We start from the raw sequence: 18,050 nt of genomic DNA, 5'->3' as shown, positions 1-18,050 counted from the left end.
TTTGGCGTAGCTCCTCGGCGACAGCGGCCAGAATTGGCTCTCTCTTTTGTAATGTTTTATTAACATTGCTAAGCAAAAGCATACGTATTTGTCTTCCTTCCCCGAAAATGTCTATTATAAACATGCACACTGACGTATCTCTCCCCTTCCTCTCTCTCCTATCCAGAAACTACCTCTTTAGACTGGACCTCAGTAACATGTCCCTGATACAGGTATGCATACAGTATGTCCTTCCTACCCTTAACATCTCTCTCTCTCTCTCTCTCTCTCTCTCTCTCTCTCTCTCTCTCTCTCTCTCTCTCTCTGTGTCTTCCTCTGTCTCTGTCTCTCTTTCTGTCTGTCTCTCTGTCTCCCGCTCTCTCTTGCTCTCTCTCTATCTCTCTCTCTCTCTCTCTCGCACCCTGCCTTCCTCTCTCCCTCCCTTTGGTCCGGGTGTGCATACGAGCAGTTCAGCAAAGGGTTGCTCTGTTTCTCCAGGGTTCAGAGTGCAGCCGGGCCAGCCTAGCCTTCCTCATCCCCTCCTCTTCCTCGCCCATAACTCGGCAAGCGCGCGGGCTCCAGAGAGCCGCGGGTTCTCTCGTTGGTGATCTTGTCATGGCGACTTTAGAGTCGGAGTGAGTGAGCAAGTAGAGTTCAGAGGGAAGTGTACGCCGTGTGTGTTGTTGTCGATGTGCCAAACAGAGTAGGAGAGATAGCGAGTATGAGAGGCTGTGTTTGTATGTGTGTGTGTGTGTGTGTGTGTGTGTGTGTGTGTGTGTGTGTGTGTGCATGTTCATATATTTCAACAGCATCTCTGTGATCCTGGCAAGGGGGCACAGAGCCTCATTTCATTCATTTCATTTATCCTTCAAAAGGCTGGTGTGGCTTGTGACGGCTGGTGGGCAGAGGCATCGTTTGATTGGCCGCCTTGGGAGCAGATAACGAATAGTCTGGAGACGGGGAGCTAAACGGCAGAAACAGAACCCTCCAAAGATGGCCGTTATCGCTTTGATTAACTTTTACTAGAGAGGATGCTTTTGTAGCTGCTTTCTTTCAACGAACAAAAGCACAAACGTGCCTTTTGCATTTTCTGAACCCCGCCACTTTCCCCCACTTTTTTTTTTATTGGTGACAGCTGACTTTTAAAAGCTAATATCAGTTCTGCCACTACAAAGGTTGTTTCATTTATAATGCATTAAAAAACAATGACCCTGGCAGTCCCTCCTTTTTCAGGTTGACTTTTCCTTTTGCCCAGCTCCTGAAAATAACCTTTCCTTTACTCCACCCATAACTCCAACTGACGGTGATTGGACTCTCATTCTACCCCCAAAGTGATGTGGCACAACAATATACTATATACTCTATAACAATATAGTAGCTGAATTAACTCAAGAGGAGGCGAGGAAGAGGTAGGGAAAAAAAAGTGTATACTTCCTCCTGCTCCTTTTCCAACATGTAACAAATAATCTGATGCATATGGAGATTTCCAAGAAGGTTGAATCAGTTCATCTGGATACAATGTTTATCGACGGCTACATTTCATCCCTCATCTAAGTGACAGAGGTCACTTAGATTAGGACACAGGGAGGTTTGTTCGCTGAGTTTGATGTGTGGATTTGTTGATCATTTCAGACTATTAGAAATGGATTATCTGTATGTTATAGCCTGCTTATTTATATGTTCGAAATATTCATCTGCCTATCTATCTGTCTATCTATCTATCTATCTATCTATCTATCTGTCTGTCTGTCTATCTATCTATCTATCTATCTATCTATCTGTCTATCTGTCTATCTGTCTATCTATCTATCTGTCTGTCTGTCTGTCTGTCTGTCTGTCTGTCTGTCTGTCTGTCTATCTATCTATCTATCTATCTATCTATCTATCTATCTATCTATCTATCTATCTATCTATCTATCTGTCTATCTGTCTGTCTGTCTGTCTGTCTGTCTGGTTATAGACACATAGAATGAACTGATTTAGCAGGATTGAGTTGCATGGCTGTACTCATGGATAATGAACGTATCAGTATGTCCTCTGCCTCGGGGCATGGTGTGTGTGTGTGTGTGTGTGTGTGTGTGTGTGTGTGTGTGTGTGTGTGTGTGTGTGTGTGTGTGTGTGTGTGTGTGTGTGTGTGTGTGTGTGCGTGTGTGCGTGTGTGAGAAGCCGGTGGTGATGGGAGCACCGTGAGCTACATTGCTGTGTAGTTGTAGCTGTGAGGCCTGCTTGGGGCAGGGAACATTACTGTGCAGTTGCATCACACGTCTCAAGTGATTCTCATAATGGGATTCTTACAGTTAATGTGAACCTGTGCATCACACACACACACGCCAGCATTTAAAAAGTTTACAGTTTGGTTTTTTATTTAAACTTGTTGGTTTTCATGGCCGTGTCATACGTTCAATTTATTGCTGTCTTGTTGTTGAGGGAAGTAGTGCAACACATAACATGCTGGCATAACTGTGAATTCAGCAAAATACAGTTTCTAATATGGCTGCTGAGCAGCTCCACTAAGTTCTATTGGAGTCGTCAACAAGAAGTATTCTGCTCAAAGGCACATCAGCAGCGTTTATACTAAGAAAGAAAGCAGCACCTGTTCAGTTGCTCAACCTACGTGTCACGTTTGCTCAGAACGACGTCTCTTAGTGTCCCCTGCACATGGGCTGGTTTGCATGACGGTGTAATAACAGTATCATGTCAAAGTGATTGTCACCCGTCTGTTGACTCACGAATCAAATCGAACTTATTTGAGACATTCCTCTCCACGTTGATTTATTCGTGACTTTATGCACGTTGCCACATCTAGCATTACTTTCCCGGTATCACGTATCGCAGGTAAATGATGACAACAGCCTGCTTCACCCCCCCGCAGGATGAGAAGGTGTCACCAGACTCGACTCAGTCTGACAAAAGTCTCCCTTCACAACAGTCGCGGCAGACTAGCAGAATGTGTGCAGCTGCCATCCGCATGTCAACGGAAGCATCAATGCACCCTTTGTCTGCTCGTCTTAGTCGTCTCGTGTGGGACTGAGGAAGTTGACTTGTTTGTTTTGTTCATATGTTTTCACCCCAGCTGTGCTGTTCTGCTACAGCTCCTCAAAACAGTCCTGTCTGACTCCACATATACATCCACCTTTTGCAGGTACTTGCATTATAAGTGTGAATAGGTCACACGTGACTGCAGGCCTGTGATGGACTGGCAGCCAGTCCAGGGTGTCTCCCCACCTGCTGCCCAATGACTGCTGGGATAGGCTCCAGCATCCCCACAACCCTGAGAGCAGGATAAGCAGTTTGGATAATGGATCGATGGATGTCTGCAGGCCTGTGTGTAGTCGGGCATGAACACATACTCTTTCCTTTTAAATTTATCTCTCCTTGGCATCCGGGTGGCGTGGCAGTCTATTCCGTTGCCTACCAACACAGAGACCACCGGCTAGAATCCCCGTGTTACCTCCGGATTAGTCGGGCGTCCCGTGGACACAATTGGCCATGTGTGCCGGTGGGACGCCGGATGTGGGTGCGTGTCCTGGTGGCTGCACTAGCGCCTCCTCTGGTCAGTCGGGGCGCCTGTTCGGGAGGAAGGGGGAAGTGGGGGGAATAGCGTGATCCTCCTACATGCTACATCCCCCTGGTGAAACTCCTCACTGTCAGGTGAAAAGAAGCGGCTGGAGGCATGTGGTAGTCTGCAGCCCTCCCCGGATCAGCAGAGGGGGTTGAGCAGAGACCGGGCGAGCTCGGAAGAGTGGGGTAATTGGCCGAATACAATTGGGGAGGGAAAAAAAGGGGGGGTCATCTCTCTTCCTCTCTCCTGTCTCTCTCCTCTCTGCATGTTGTTTCAACACTCTTACTCACCAACAGTGTTGGCTCGTCTTGAGCCACAGCGATAAATGAGGCAAGCGCCTCGCCAACTGACACGTCGGACAAGCTGCCCGGATAGAAAGATACGGCGAGGTTGTAGAAAATCAGAGGAAGAAGAAGGTGGATGTCTAAAATAGCAGCCTCCTCCGCTTGCAGATGACCAACATCAAAGTAGGGAATAAAATCCACCCGCCAGTGTAATCTGGCGCCTTGGCACGGGAAAAGGAGAGCTGGTGCTGAGGCGAGGTATGTGATCCAGCGGTGTTTCATACCACAACTCCACCTCACCTCTCCCTCCTATGCTTTGACACATCCAAAAGGTAGACATGTTAGATATTAGATACACCCGCCGCCCGGCTCCGACTGCATCCAGCCAAGTTGACCACCGAGAAAGCCGCCAGCCAGGTGAGACATACAGGCAAGGCGGGCCGTACTTTGAAATAGAGGCAAGCCGCTGGCGGGGGGTGAAAGTCATACAGGCGCTTTTCAACCAAAAAAAATGTCTCGCCGGGTGATCGAAAAGGCAAACCGGAGAAGGTGCCCATTCACAGTCTCGCAACAATGTAGCGTTCTCCTCTTCCGCTCACCTCCTCAGATCGGCTGACCCCGTGCTTTCCAACTAGACCATTATTATCGCCTGCACCCACATCCCTCTGCTAAGGCTCTCCCCTCCTCTTCTGTGTGACGCTATTAGAGTCTGTGTGTGTGTGTTTGTGTGTGTGTGACAGCCAGAGAGAGCTACCTATGACAGGGCCAAATTACAGAGCCAGTCCAGTCCAGGCTGTCTGACACTCTGAGCCACAACAACCTCTGTGTGGGTGAGAGGAGAAGAGGCGGAGGCGGGCCGCCACTGCATGGGTCCTTTTTTCCCTCCTCTTACACTTAAGTGGGACTAGAGCTTTGTGTGTCGGTGTGCACATGGGCAAAAAAAAAGAAAAGAAAAAGAAATGCTGTGTTGTTTTCCCGTATGGGTCTGGTGCATATTCCAGCAATCCAGTTGCAGAGGGGGGAGGTGTTTTAGCAGCGTGCCGTGCCAGGAGGGGAGGACCAGAAAGGCACTGGTGCCAGGGATTTAAAGGCTCGGCCCGGGCCATTCTGTTCAGACACCTGGGAGAACACCTGCCATGGCTATTAGCAGGCAGGCAAGCGTGGAGGAATGAATGCGGAGGCCAACAGAAGGGGGGGGGGCAGGAGAGAGAAAGAAGGGAGAGAGAGAGAGAGAGAGCGAGGGGGTGCCAAGAGAAAGAAGGGGGGGGGAGAGAGAGAGCGAGAGAGAAAGAAAGAGAGGGGGGGAGTGCCAGCAGAGAGAGAGAAGGGATAGAGAGAGAGCGAGAGCGAGAGAGAGGGGGGGCAGGAGAGAGAAAGGGAGAGGGATGGAGACAGATACAGACAAGGAGAAATTAGATAGTGAAAAAGGGGTGGAGGTGAAAAAGACTGCAAAACAGAGAACGCTGAGCCGGGGGTGGGGGGGTGGTGGTGGGGGGGTAAGAAAGATTACACTTAAGGGAAAAAAGACAGTCTGAGAGTGAGAGAGCATAAAAAAGGGGAGCGAGAGAAAGAAGGGGGAAAACGAGAGGGCAAGGGAGGAGCGTGGAGTGGCTGTAAAGGGAACTAGAGAGTACGGAGGGGAGGCAGAAAAGCTCCCAGTTTACCCCGGGTCAGCGTTTTTCCTCTGGCTCACAAACCCCCGGACCAGCCTTTCACCAACTCTCTGAGTAACCAAAGCAGAATAGTCCCCCTCCCTCCCCCATCCCCACCCCCAGAACCAAATACTGGCACGGGACGAGTCCGCGGGAGGCTTTCAAAGGCTTCAGCAGATGGACACCTCATCCACATCCAGCGCTGCGCTCCTCTCTTGGAGACGGGAGGCTGACTCCGCCAAACTCCCCGGAGCTTTCCCCGGCGTGAGACAAATCTCTCCCCGTTAACAGGGAAGAGGTGTTAACGGAGACGCACGTCTGGGCTTAAAATAAACAACAACAACAACAACAAAACAACAACAACTGTATTTACACAACACTCATACACGGCCAATGCCATCGGCCCACTCGCACGCACACACACACACACACGAACCAAACTGGAAGGTGGCAGATGTGTGTATAAATAATGTTCTTTGTCGCCGTCAAAACAACAACATGCATATGCATATGCACACAAGGTAGAGCCCCATGCCCCCCAAGTCATCACACTGCGTCCTGGACGGACACAGCCAACATCTGATGCTGCACATTTTGTGAAATATGCATCTCTATCTCTCTCTCTCTCTCGCTCTCTCCTCGACCCTCCCTCCTCCTTTCATTTTTGAAATATTAATTCTCAGTCACGCTCACTGTGTTCTCTCTCTCTTTCACTCTCTCTGTCTCTCCCTTTCTCTCCCCTGCCCCCCCTCCCCCTCTCTCTGCAACTGCAATTCTCTCTCTGCACCCTCTCCCACCCCACCACCACCACCACCACCACCACCACCACCACCACCACCATGTCCCAGCCCTCTAAATCTGTGGGATGCGCTGGTGGTGTTGTTATTTTTTCTTTTTTCCTTCCCCTGATTGCATCCCTCCCACACACTCTGTCCTCCCGGCCCCTGCCGAGAGAGCTCTCTCTCTCTCTCTCTCTCTCTCTCTCTCTCTCTCTCTCTCTCTCTCTCTCTCTCTCTCTCTCTCTCTCTCTCTCTCTCTCTCTCTCTCTCTCTCTCTCTCTCTCTCTCTCTCTCTCTCTCTCTCTCTCTCTCTCTCTCTCTCTCTCTCTCTCTGATGTGGTCCGCCTGCTCGGTGAGTGGGCCCGCTTGCTGCAACAATCAAAACAGAAGGCAAAAAGGAGGGAGGGAGAGGGGGATGATGGAGGGAAGAGGATGATAAGAGGGGGAGTGCGATAGGGAGTGTGTGTGCGTGTGTGTGTGGCAGGGCAAATCTGAGAGATTGTGAGTGATTCAGACAGTGAGAGCAAGTGAATGACAGAGGGAGACAGAGATGGAGAGAAAGAGAGATAGGTAGATGGAGAGAAGGGGTGAGTCAGTGAAAGACGGAGTTAGACAATGAGAAGCAAAGCGAGGACTTGGTAGCCGTCATCCGTCCTTTGCTCTCGCTGTTTATTTTTGTTGGGAGTGGGATGCAGATCCGCCAGATGTGCTGTGAGCCGTGCCGCCGATGTCAAGCAAAAAATAAAAATAAAATAAAATAATAATAAATAAAAAAAAATACACAAAAACACAACAGCAACTGCTGACGGGGAAACTTCCACAGCTCCCCTCCATGATTGGAGTAGATGCTCAGCGGGGGATCCATCTGCATTCTCCGTGCTTCACTTTTGACTCCCCTCTTCTTCTTCTGTTTTTTTTCTCACCTTCTTTTATAGCTTTCAAGTAACAGCAACCCCCGCAGGTCAGTGCCGTTAAGATGCCTGGTTTCATTCGTGGCAGTGTTGCAGGGCGCTAACAGCTTATTGATCCGTCTCTCGCTAACAGATTTGTCCGGCTCAGGGGGGCTACCAGATGCTACAGAGAATCACTGTCTTTGGCCAGGATCGCTCTCTTCCCTCTTTCCCTGAGTCATGGAGGTCTGTGCTGACCATGCCAGGTTTTGGCAAGCATCCTGCAGTTTTCCTCCGTTACCGATACTTAGCGTGTCTTTACACATTTGGTGCTTAGCGCCCTCTTCCGTCTCACGCCGGGCGTCGTACTTGCACTGATGCGCGCACACATGGCCGTACATGCAGGCGCATACTCAAACATGTGAACGTTAATGCACGAAAGCAAAATGCATGTCGTATGTTGTTACACATATGCAGTCGCGCACACAGACCCACACTTGCCTACGCATGCATGTATTTGACTGGGTTCAAGGCTTTGGCATCAGAAGGAGAGATAAAGCACAGTAAATATGTGAGGTTTTTTTTTCCCCGGATTTTTCCCCCTTTTGTATCCGGCCAATTACCCCACTCTTCTGAGGCGTCCCGGTCATCGCTCCACCCCCTCTGCCCATCCAGGGAGGGCTGCAGACTACCACATGCCTCCTCCGATACATATGGAGTCACCAGCCGCCTCTTTTCACCTGACGGTGAGGAGTTTCACCAGGAGAACATAGCGCGTGGGAGGATCACACCCCCCCCCACCTCCAGTTCCCCCTCCCCCCTGAACAGGCGCCCCGACCGACCAGAGGAGGCGCTAGTGCAGTGACCAGGACACATAGCCACATCCGGCTTCCCACACGCAGACACGGCCAATTGTGTCTGTAGGGACGCCCGACCAAGCCGGAGGGAACACGGGGCTTCGAACTGGCGATCCCGTGTTGGTAGGCAACGGAATACACCACCACGTTACCCGGACACCCCAAATATATGAGATGTTTTGACCTGACTTCAGTTCTAACACTGACCTGGATGAAGGGAATGGAGGATGGAAGAGAGAGAGAGAGAGAGAGAGAGAGAGAGAGAGAGAGAGAGAGAGAGAGAGAGAGAGAGAGAGAGAGAGAGAGAGAGAGAGTAAAGAGGGATAAAGAGTCCACCGGATTGTAATTGGAGCTGTCTAAGAGGAGCAAAAATTAAAAAGAAAAAAAGGAAAAACGCAAAAAATAATGGCTCTGCCAATGGAGTTGATGGGGTTGGTGGTGGTGGTGGTTAGGGTTGAGGGAGTTGATTGAGGAGGAGTCACAGCTACCTGTATGTGCAGAGAGAGATAGAGCAAGAGGGAAGAGGAGGACAAAGGAGCAAGGGGGGGGGGCGTCTGTTTTCACAACGTAACAGATTACCAATAAACAGATAAGCCTTGAGCCGTATGGGGCTGGAATGCAAACACCATATTACTGTCTGACATCTCCACTTATCTGTCTCCATCCATACACCTCCTCTAGCTCCGCACAGCACTGCACCGTCCCTCATCGCTTTCACTCTCCGATTCCCTTTATCCTCACCGTCGCCTGCATTTCCGTGCCATTCAGCTATGCCGATCTACCTTAACTTCACAGGACTTGGAAACATTCCTGGGTGACATTTTTCCTGACTCATGAGAAAATCCCATGGGCTGCTGAGCCATTCTGGTTTTCTCCCCTTCCCCTTGGTTCATTTCCCCATTCAGTCTTTTCCTTGGTGCCTGTCCATTATGTCAGTGGGCTAGTTATTCATATATAGTTATGGCTAGTGAAAAGATACATTGGTGGTAGTATAATGCTTGTTAAGCTCAATTTGTAGCTCTTAGCTTTAAAGGGAAGTTTCACTGCTCATAATATGCCAATGGTCTATACTTGCTATTAAACCTTGAGCTTTGGTACTCATATTTAGAGAGTAAATGGTCTTTTCCTGTTCAGCGACAGTCCCGCGGTTACTACATGTACCAGCAAGCATTGCATGAGAACACAACCATCTTGTCAAGCCGCTACAGCTGTAATGCTTCTAATACATGCACACTCTCTCTCTATCCTGTTGTCTCTTGGTTTTTTACTTCCCAAGTATGTGACGTCATTTTCACATGTTATCCGAGGCCGCGATAATAGAGAACGATTTCGTCGATGTGGACTGAATTTAGTCAAGCAAATCACCATCGTCGATGTGGTTGAATGGCGCTCTAAACCCAGGACCATTTTAACGAGATTGCTGATATCCACAGGTTAAAAACCATGTAAAGGTTAAAAACATGGCAGACTGGTCTTGGTACTCTGTGATGTTAGCATAGCAGGATAAACACAGCTGCAGTTGTTAGTGCTGACTCTGTGTGTCTGTTTGTCTGTCTCTCTGTCAGTGCTGATAGGTGTGCTGGTATGCCTAAGTCCATCAGACCCATTATAATGCTATTATCTGCAGCTGTATTTATCCTGCTATGCTAACTTCACAGTATACCAAGGCCAGCCTGCCATGTTTTTAACCTTTAAATAGTTTTTAACCTGTAAATGTCAGCAAACTCACTAAAATGGTCTAGGGTTTAGTTACTCTTTGCTGTTCATGCTGCTGCTTAATTTTTGTAATGTCTTTTTGTGAAGGCCTAGGATCCAGTAAGGGTTTTTGCTATGCCAGGGTGAGGTTAGGGTAACACCAGAAGGTTTTTTCCCCATTTTGTTCTCTACTTGGAAAAATAGCCTTATCATATTCCCTGGGAGAGATGCCCAGTTTTGATAATCATTGTCCCCAGTAGGAGACCTCATATTGCTGGCCTCTTGCGGTTTTTGTACACATGATGAATAAGCTACGCTTCTTCGCAAGGTCATTTTTTCCTTCCAATCTTGTTTCTCAAGACACTTTTTTGTCATTTCTAATTTGTAATTACAGGGAACATCTGACAGGCTCCGAGAGGAACTCTTTGAACCAGTGTTTGTGTTTTGGAAAGTAAGAGATGAGTTGTGCTTCTGGTTCAAGGCCAGCTGATGAGGAGTGGCCCCCAGGAGGGCTGTATCACTGTGCGACATTAAGGTCTCGCTCTTCTAAACCAGATGCAGACAGTGATGCAGCCTGACAGTGGAACTCAAGCAAAACTGCACCATAAATATAAAGGATACTATAATCCCCCCCCCCCAACATTTATAAAAGATTGCTCTGTCTTGATCACCACTTTCTGCTGCAACCCACTGTTATTCGTATCTGTTGAATTACGCTGAATTTAGATTTCCACGTCCTCTAAAGGAAAACAACATTTTCTATATATACATAGTATATGTTGCAGGGATAACAATCCAACAGCAGCCGTAATACTTCTTGCTTTGCTCATAGACTGTGATGTATGAGAAAAATGCACATTGTGGGCATTCGAGTAGCGTAGTGGTCTATTCCGTTGCCTACCAACATGGGGATCGCCGGTTCGAATCCCAGTGTTACCTTTGGCTCGGTCGGGCGTCCCTACAGACACAATTGGCCATGTCTACGGGTGGGTAGCCGGATATGGGTATTTGTCCTGGTGGCTGCATTAGCACCTCCTCTGGTCGGTCGGGGTGCCTGTGCAGGGGGGAGGGGGAACTGGGGGGAATAGCGTGATCCTCCCACACGCTACATCCCCCTGGCGAAACCCCTCACTGTCAGGCAAAAAGAAGCAGCTGGCGACTCCACATGTATTGGAGGAGGCTTGTGGTGGTCTGCAGCCCTCCCCGGATCGGCAGAGGAGGTGGAGCAACGACTGGGACGGCTCGGAAGAGTGGGGTAATTGGCCAAGTACAATTGGGGAGAAAAAGGAGGGGGAAAAAGAAAGAAAATGCATACAATGAAGCTACGTAGGGCTGTGTAATTTAGCACTGCAATTCACATTTTTCTGTAGGATTCACTAAACGAGGAAGTAATTTTTAACATCCTTTAACTATCCTTTAACTATATGGCTCCAACAGAAGCCATATAGTTATATGGCTGCTGTTGGAGTGTCGTCCCTACAACACACTATAGGAGTATTTATTATTTTGTGCTACTATCTCTTTTCATCTGGAGCATTTTGCAAATGAAGCAGCAGTCTAAACTTTCCAGAGGCAGGGTTAGGTTTCCACTCTTGTCTGTGAATGTTCTCAAGAGTTTCCACTCTTGCTAAGCTGATCTGTTGTTGGTCTTAGGGGAAACAGCTCGTCTGCTCTTCTGCTGTTGTTTTGTAACAGGGTGCATTTTTTTGCTCGGCACAGGACGAAGGTCAGGAGAGTAGAGGTGACCTCAGGGGTAAAAATATCAGCAACCTCCTAAACCGCGGCTGGTAGTTCCCTTAAACAGGAAGTGCCTTCCACAAACTCCCCGATCACCAGAGGCTGCTGGGAACAACTCAGTGCACCGTACGATAAAATAAATACATCTCTTGTTGTTTTTGCTAACTTGAGATGCTTGGAATTCATTCGGGGGGGAGGGGATTTGTATTCGGCAACGCCGAGAGCGTCCTTTTTTTCTTTTTCTTTTTTAAATGCCATAAGAATGAAAATATAGATTTTATGTTTGTTGATGGTGCTTGGTTGATTTACAACACTCACTCAACTGAGGTCCATTCCTGACATCTGTCAAGTTCTTCATTCATTCACATACAGCTACTGCCCAGAAAGAATGAAAGACAGACAGAAAGACAGAAAGAAAGAAGGACTTTTTTGACCTTTTTAAAAAAACAACTTTAATAAAATGTCATAAAGTCTCTGTGAATGTTCTCATTCATCCAGGTCATGGTTATCCATGTCATAAAGTCACAGCAACTTTGAAACAAAGAAGCAACAGAACCAGACGGTTAACAAGATATGGAAATACCATTATCTAAAAACCTTACTAAACATTAATTCATCATCCATCACTGAACAAATAACATCATCATAACGCCACTGATGTCCAAACACAACCATGCTATTCATTAGTTTATGACATTCATGAAATAGTTTATGAATTTATGAAAGAAAGAAAGAAAGAAAGAAAGAAAGAAAGAAAGAAAGAAAGAAAGAAAGAAAGAAAGAAAGAAAGAGGCTACAGATGGACTTAGCCTGATCCTTTTGAAAACTCAGACCCTTAAATCAATCATATTTACAACCTCTGCTCCACAAGTTTGACGAGTCATGCCAGCTTTTATATTTGCATGTGATTTTTTAAAATTTATATATATATATATATATATATATATATATATATATATATATATATATATATATATATATATATATATATGGCAGCGGATGAGTGCGAGACGCACGAAATAGGCTTGTACTGCAATGTATTAAAATCTTTTTTCCTGTATCCGTGTTGATATATATATATATATTTTTGTTGGTGTAATTCAGTCAGATTCAGATTTAATCACTGATGTGCTCCTCGTTAGAATGCCAGAATAATCTGGGACGTATGGAGCTCAGTTTAAAATGCGGGTTACGAGTTATCCTGTAATGTGATGAAGCACAGCCAGCCCAAATAAAATGGAGTCATCCATCGTGTTGTGTGTGTGTGTGTGTGTGTGTGTGTGTGTGTGTGTGTGTGTGTGTGTGTGTGTGTGTGTGTGTGTGTGTGTGTGTGTGTGTGTGTGTGTTTGACAAGGTGAGTGTATTCACTTGCGTGCATACAAGCATACAACTAAGTGTATAGTGTATACACTCCCTGTGTGTGTGTTTTCATGTGTGTGCATAGTAGGTGCGTGCATGTACTGTATGTATGTAGGTACCTGCACACATACAGTATTTGCTTGTGTATGTGTACCTGCATGCCAGTGTGGGTTTGTATTTGTGCATGACTGCATGTTGTGTATGAGAGAGATGGGGATAATGTGGCTAATCATGGAGGGACTACCTGTTTTTACCCGCTAGCTTATAGAATGGGGACCAACAATGTGTGGGAGGCTGTTGGGTAGTGAATGTGTCCCTTCATGCAACACGTCACCATATTTGTAATCCTTCCACATAGAGTACAGTTAAGGAGATTCATTTTAAATGGCATACCGACTTTAAAATGTGTCACCTGGTTTAAAGTCTGTCATTCAAATATTGTACCTTTTTTTAGCCAAGGGTAGTCTATGTAGCTCAGTTTTATTATTTTATTTTCATTTTGAGAATGCACTCGCCCCTACGCAGTAACAAAATAAAGAGCAAACTGAACCAGATGGTTTTCTGACTAAAATGGAAAGCGTCCTGGGATTGAACACTGCTCTTCAAGCGTCCACAGTGTTGCAGGACAAGTCGCCAGATGTGTTGGTGGACCGTTACTCACAGGTGGTTGATTGTTTAGATCTCGCTGCATATTGTTTGTTCTGTCTGTCACCCTGCCCTCCCTCCGGTCTCTGTCTCCATCCCTCGTTCCGTCTCTCAATCGTTTAAACACGTAGTTGAAACAGCTGGTGCACTTAAAAGACACCCTGTTGTGAGCTGAGTTGCAGACACGCACGTGCACACACACGTGCACACACACACACACACACAATGCACGCACACACACATGCACACAGATACAAAGAAGGAAATACACAAAGAGAAACACACAAAGGGAGAAAGAAAGAAAGAAGGAGAATGGGGAGAGCGAGAGACATTCACACATACGCAGGCGTTTTTGGATGCACACACACACAAGAACTTGTGTGGGGGGTGAGGGTTTGTGCTCTCACGCTGCATTGGCTCTTTTTTCCCCAAAATGCATGGTGCATGACAGAGAGGTAATGGAGAGAGAGGTGTTGGCAATAGAAGGAAGGTGCAAGCGTGCATGTTGTGTGTGTGTGTGTGTGTGTGTGTGTGTGTGTGTGTGTGTGTGTGTGTGTGTGTGTGTGTGTGTGTGTGTGTGTGTGTGTAAAACACTTAGTCAAACCTAAACCTTAGTGCACGACATCATAAATCATAACAAACCTAACACAAATATCAAAACATCATGACAAAAAAAAAAGAAATACAAATATGAAAGGGCAAGGCATTAAAAACAATTTTTCAAAAATGAAACGACCAAAAAGAGAAAGAAAAAAAAAGCAAAGCTGTTGTGACTCATTAAACATGACAACCTTTGCAGAAAGGCATTGCAAAAAATAAAAAAAAATCCACGTTGTAAATGTTTCCTAAGCACCCGAAAGCGGAGGGACAACACCTTAATTCAATGGCGAGTTACACACAGGTGGCCTTTTCTTTTCTTCCGTTTGGATTGCACGTTTGGAGGCACCAATTTGGGAAAGGTCAGGAGCTTGTCTCACAAAGGAACATCAGCATACTCGGGGTAGTCATGGATCACAAAAGTTGTTTCAATAAGGCTATTAAACTCTGACTTGCCCGCATGAGCTCTGGTCATAAATACCTCACCACCTGCAGCATGACAGGTCCAAAAACGATGCATTTTCTCTGAAAAGGTAAAAATAAATAAATAAATAATATGACAATTGAAGCAAATTATAAAAATCACAAAAGCAACAAAAACTGATATCACACCCTAAGAGCAAAAAGTAAGCCAGGGAGAAGATTGCAAAAGATAATCTATGTAGTTCAAATGCTTCGGCCTATATGAATAGACGCACATGTGAATAGAATCACATTAGCAGATAGACTGAAAGTTGCACGTGCAGGCTGTAGCTAATGCATGGAATATGTATGCTATCTATGCTAGCTGTGTATCTCTCTGATGTAACAAACTGCCTGGATAACTCAAAGGATCTGTGTCCTGATGCATGCTCAATAATCCAGGTGAGCAGATCAAAGAAGGTTGAATCAGTTCATCTGGATACAATGTTTACTGACAGATACGTTTCATCACTCAGCTGAGGTTGAGTGAATAACTGAACAACCGGATGAACTGATTCAACCTTCTTTGATCAAAGGATCCCTGGTCATCTCTGAGTACCCTCCCCCTGTGATGGGCCCTCTCCTGCTATGTGTGTTACAACATATTGTTTTGTTTTATATTCGATTTGTACGTGTAGGAAGGTTACAAACACTCAAGGTATGGCATTGCAATTTCATCTAGAGGAGCTATGTAGAAAGTTGACGCGCTAAAGGCAAACGAACCATTCTCCATTAACATAGCTGGACAAGAAAAACATGTAGAAAGTATTTTTCAATGACATTACATAGTTTGTGAGCATTGTTATTTTTCAAGTGTCGTTTATTCACTAGCGGAAGACCATGACCCAAGTCAAAATCTGTTTTATTACTATCAAAAGGAAGTTACACGATGCCTCCATTTGTAGTTAGCTCATATTAAACTGTAAGAACATCTGAAGTAATTCATCTAAGATAAGTCAAGTGAGCAAAGGAATGGGAGGAATTTGTCTTTTGTACAAAAGTGGAAAAAGCAAAACAATTTCACAAAAAAAAGAAGGAAAAACCCCACAATCTGTGGGTATGATCAATAAAGGGTATGGCACTACAATATGAATACATTTCATGTAGAACAAAACATTAACACAGATATAAACTGTATACAGTTATGTTTGTATAAAATATATACTTATATATTGTGAAATGTAATTGTCAACAGGAAATGGACTTACATCCAGTTTTGCTGACATCTGTCCCCCCGAGTCCACAGGATGTTATGAGGTGCTCGGTGATGTTGTTTCCTTGCTGTTGATTGGTGGATGGGAGACTTTTGATCCGATGGTCTGCATATGAATTTAACCTGCTCTGGAGCCGGATGTGTTTACAGTCTAATTTTCCAGGATGATGTACCTTGTGCAAAACATGAGCGACCTTGAAAGCTCAAAGTTAGCATTAGCAGACTAACCCACTTATCCGGCTTTGGGGAGGAAGGCCCTGCTGTTATTGTGATGTTTTTTTTCTTTCTTTTTTTTCCAGTGCTTTTCTGTAAATGTCATGTTTCATGATTTGCAGTTGCTCTGGTTTTAGTCATTGTGTGTTTGTGTCTTTGTGCAGCGATTATTTTAGCATTGTCATGGATGTCTTGGCCATGATACTCATGGGGACACATGCGAGTATGTGTGGTCAATATATGCAGTTTATGGGACTAAGAAACTTGGAAAAAAAGAGAGAGAGAGAGAGAGAGAGAGAGAGAGAGAGAGAGAGAGAGAGAGAGAGAGAGAGAGAGAGAGAGAGAGAGGGCGATAGAGAGAGTGTGTGCTCAGGATGGGGGTGTGTTCATACCCTCTTGTACAGGGATCAGTGTTTGGGGACAATGATACAAGGCTATTGAGAGTCTTGTCACATCTGCTCGTGTGTGTGTGGTGTGTGTGTCTGGTGTGTGTGTGTGGCTATGGAGACACCGAGTGTTTACCTAGGAGAGTACACGTGCACCCATGCACAGTGCGCGTATGCAGAGCAGGAGGACCGAGCAAAAGGACAAAACAAGACAGAGTGGAGAGGGGGGGCGGAGGGGGAGGGGGGGGAGGAGGGGACGGAGGGCAGAAGAGAGAGATGGAAAGCGGTGCAGGACGCTTTTAAACGAGGAGACCTTGAAGAGAACAAGAGATGGATTTCAGTGAAGTAGTGGATGAGTATGCAAATAGCCCGTCTCTCGGTGGTGAAGAGGGGGAAAACAGCCCACTTTGGCGAGACATTTAGATGAGCTGTTCTGTTCAGGATTACACAATGATAGAAAAGCCGACACCTAAGCTAAGGTGATTTCTGGAATTGAAGAACAGTAGAGATTCAGAAACTGTCCTCATTTGTTTCCCGATGTACAGCGTTTCCCCTACAGTACCACTGTGATTACCCATCTACTAACCCCCCCACCCCCACCCTTTAATGGGGAAATATGAAAATGAGTGTTTTCATCCTTACTGAAAGAGAAAACACAGCAAACGATCATTTTACTGTAGCGAAAAATCACCGGTTTCCAAAAGAATCCTCTGCAGCTCTCTGGTTTTTTGTTATTTTGTCCCTGAAATGCAGCTTTTTCTCATATAATATAAATCCATGCCGGAGAGTTGCAGCACTGTTGAAGGTGCAGATGTAACACTGTCTGGCATTTTGGTGTTGGCCGGCCGGCCCATGGTGGACGTCTTATAACACAGCAACTACAACAGGCCCTGTCCCAAATCCACTATCTGTTTTCTGCAGGCATGCCTTTACATTCAACACTGTGGAGAGATCTGAGTTGAAAGGTGACTCGTTGTGTATTTCCGTACCACATGCTTTCTTAAAGAACACAATTACCATAATTACCACAGTGGACCTGGCTATAACATGGCGTAACCGAAGGCTGCAGAAAGGTTTCTTTTTTGTTTGTTTTTTTGTGGTACTTTATTGATCCCCGTGGGAAAATTACACTCTGTATTTAACTAGCTAGGAGCAGTGGGCAGCCACCGTGCAGCGCCCGGGGACCAACTCCAGTTATTTCTTCCTGTTGCCTTGCTCAGGGGCACAGACAGGAATATTGACCCTAACATCCATGTCTTTTTGATGGTGGAGGAAACCGGAGCACCCGGAGAAAACCCACCACAGACACGGGGAGAACATGCAAACTCCACACAGAGGACGACCTGGGATGACCCCCAAGGTTGGACAACCCCGGGGTTCGAACCCAGGACCTTCTTACTGTGAGGCGATGGCGCTAACCACTGCGCCACCATACCACCCATGGCAACGGTTTAACCGTAGCCTTGACATGATGACTAAATGGAGTAAAGAAAATTAGCCAGACAAACATTTAGATGACACCTCTCCACCCCCGCCCACTAATACGACATTTCCAGGGGAAACACTGGATGTAGGTTATATTTGAATAGGGTTTTGAATGTACATTTTCCGCCAGTAAATGCTATCTATTCTTGTCCATATTTAATGTGATGGTGTACCTCAGTGCACTCGTGCAAATCTGTCTGGACCACACTGAACCCCTAAAAAAATAGCCCTTGTTTCAACGCCTCCTATTTAAAA

At 46.1% G+C, this 18,050-nt stretch overlaps 1 protein-coding gene across 1 annotated transcript in view; it reads left to right on the top strand.

Annotated features, from left to right (window-relative positions):
- Positions 1–18,050, top strand: part of sema5ba (sema domain, seven thrombospondin repeats (type 1 and type 1-like), transmembrane domain (TM) and short cytoplasmic domain, (semaphorin) 5Ba) — a 180,032-nt gene that overhangs the window by 85,451 nt on the left and 76,531 nt on the right. The window contains exon 5 of the mRNA XM_056290159.1: positions 167–212. Within this exon, the coding sequence (XP_056146134.1) occupies positions 198–212 (15 nt within the window). The 5' untranslated portion in view covers positions 167–197. The remainder of the gene's footprint in view (positions 1–166; positions 213–18,050) is intronic.

Source organism: Lampris incognitus, chromosome 11, assembly GCF_029633865.1.
Source record: "Lampris incognitus isolate fLamInc1 chromosome 11, fLamInc1.hap2, whole genome shotgun sequence".
Lineage (NCBI taxonomy): Eukaryota > Metazoa > Chordata > Actinopteri > Lampriformes > Lampridae > Lampris > Lampris incognitus.
Note: the sequence above shows the minus strand (reverse complement) of the source record. Positions and strands in the feature narration are given on the sequence as shown.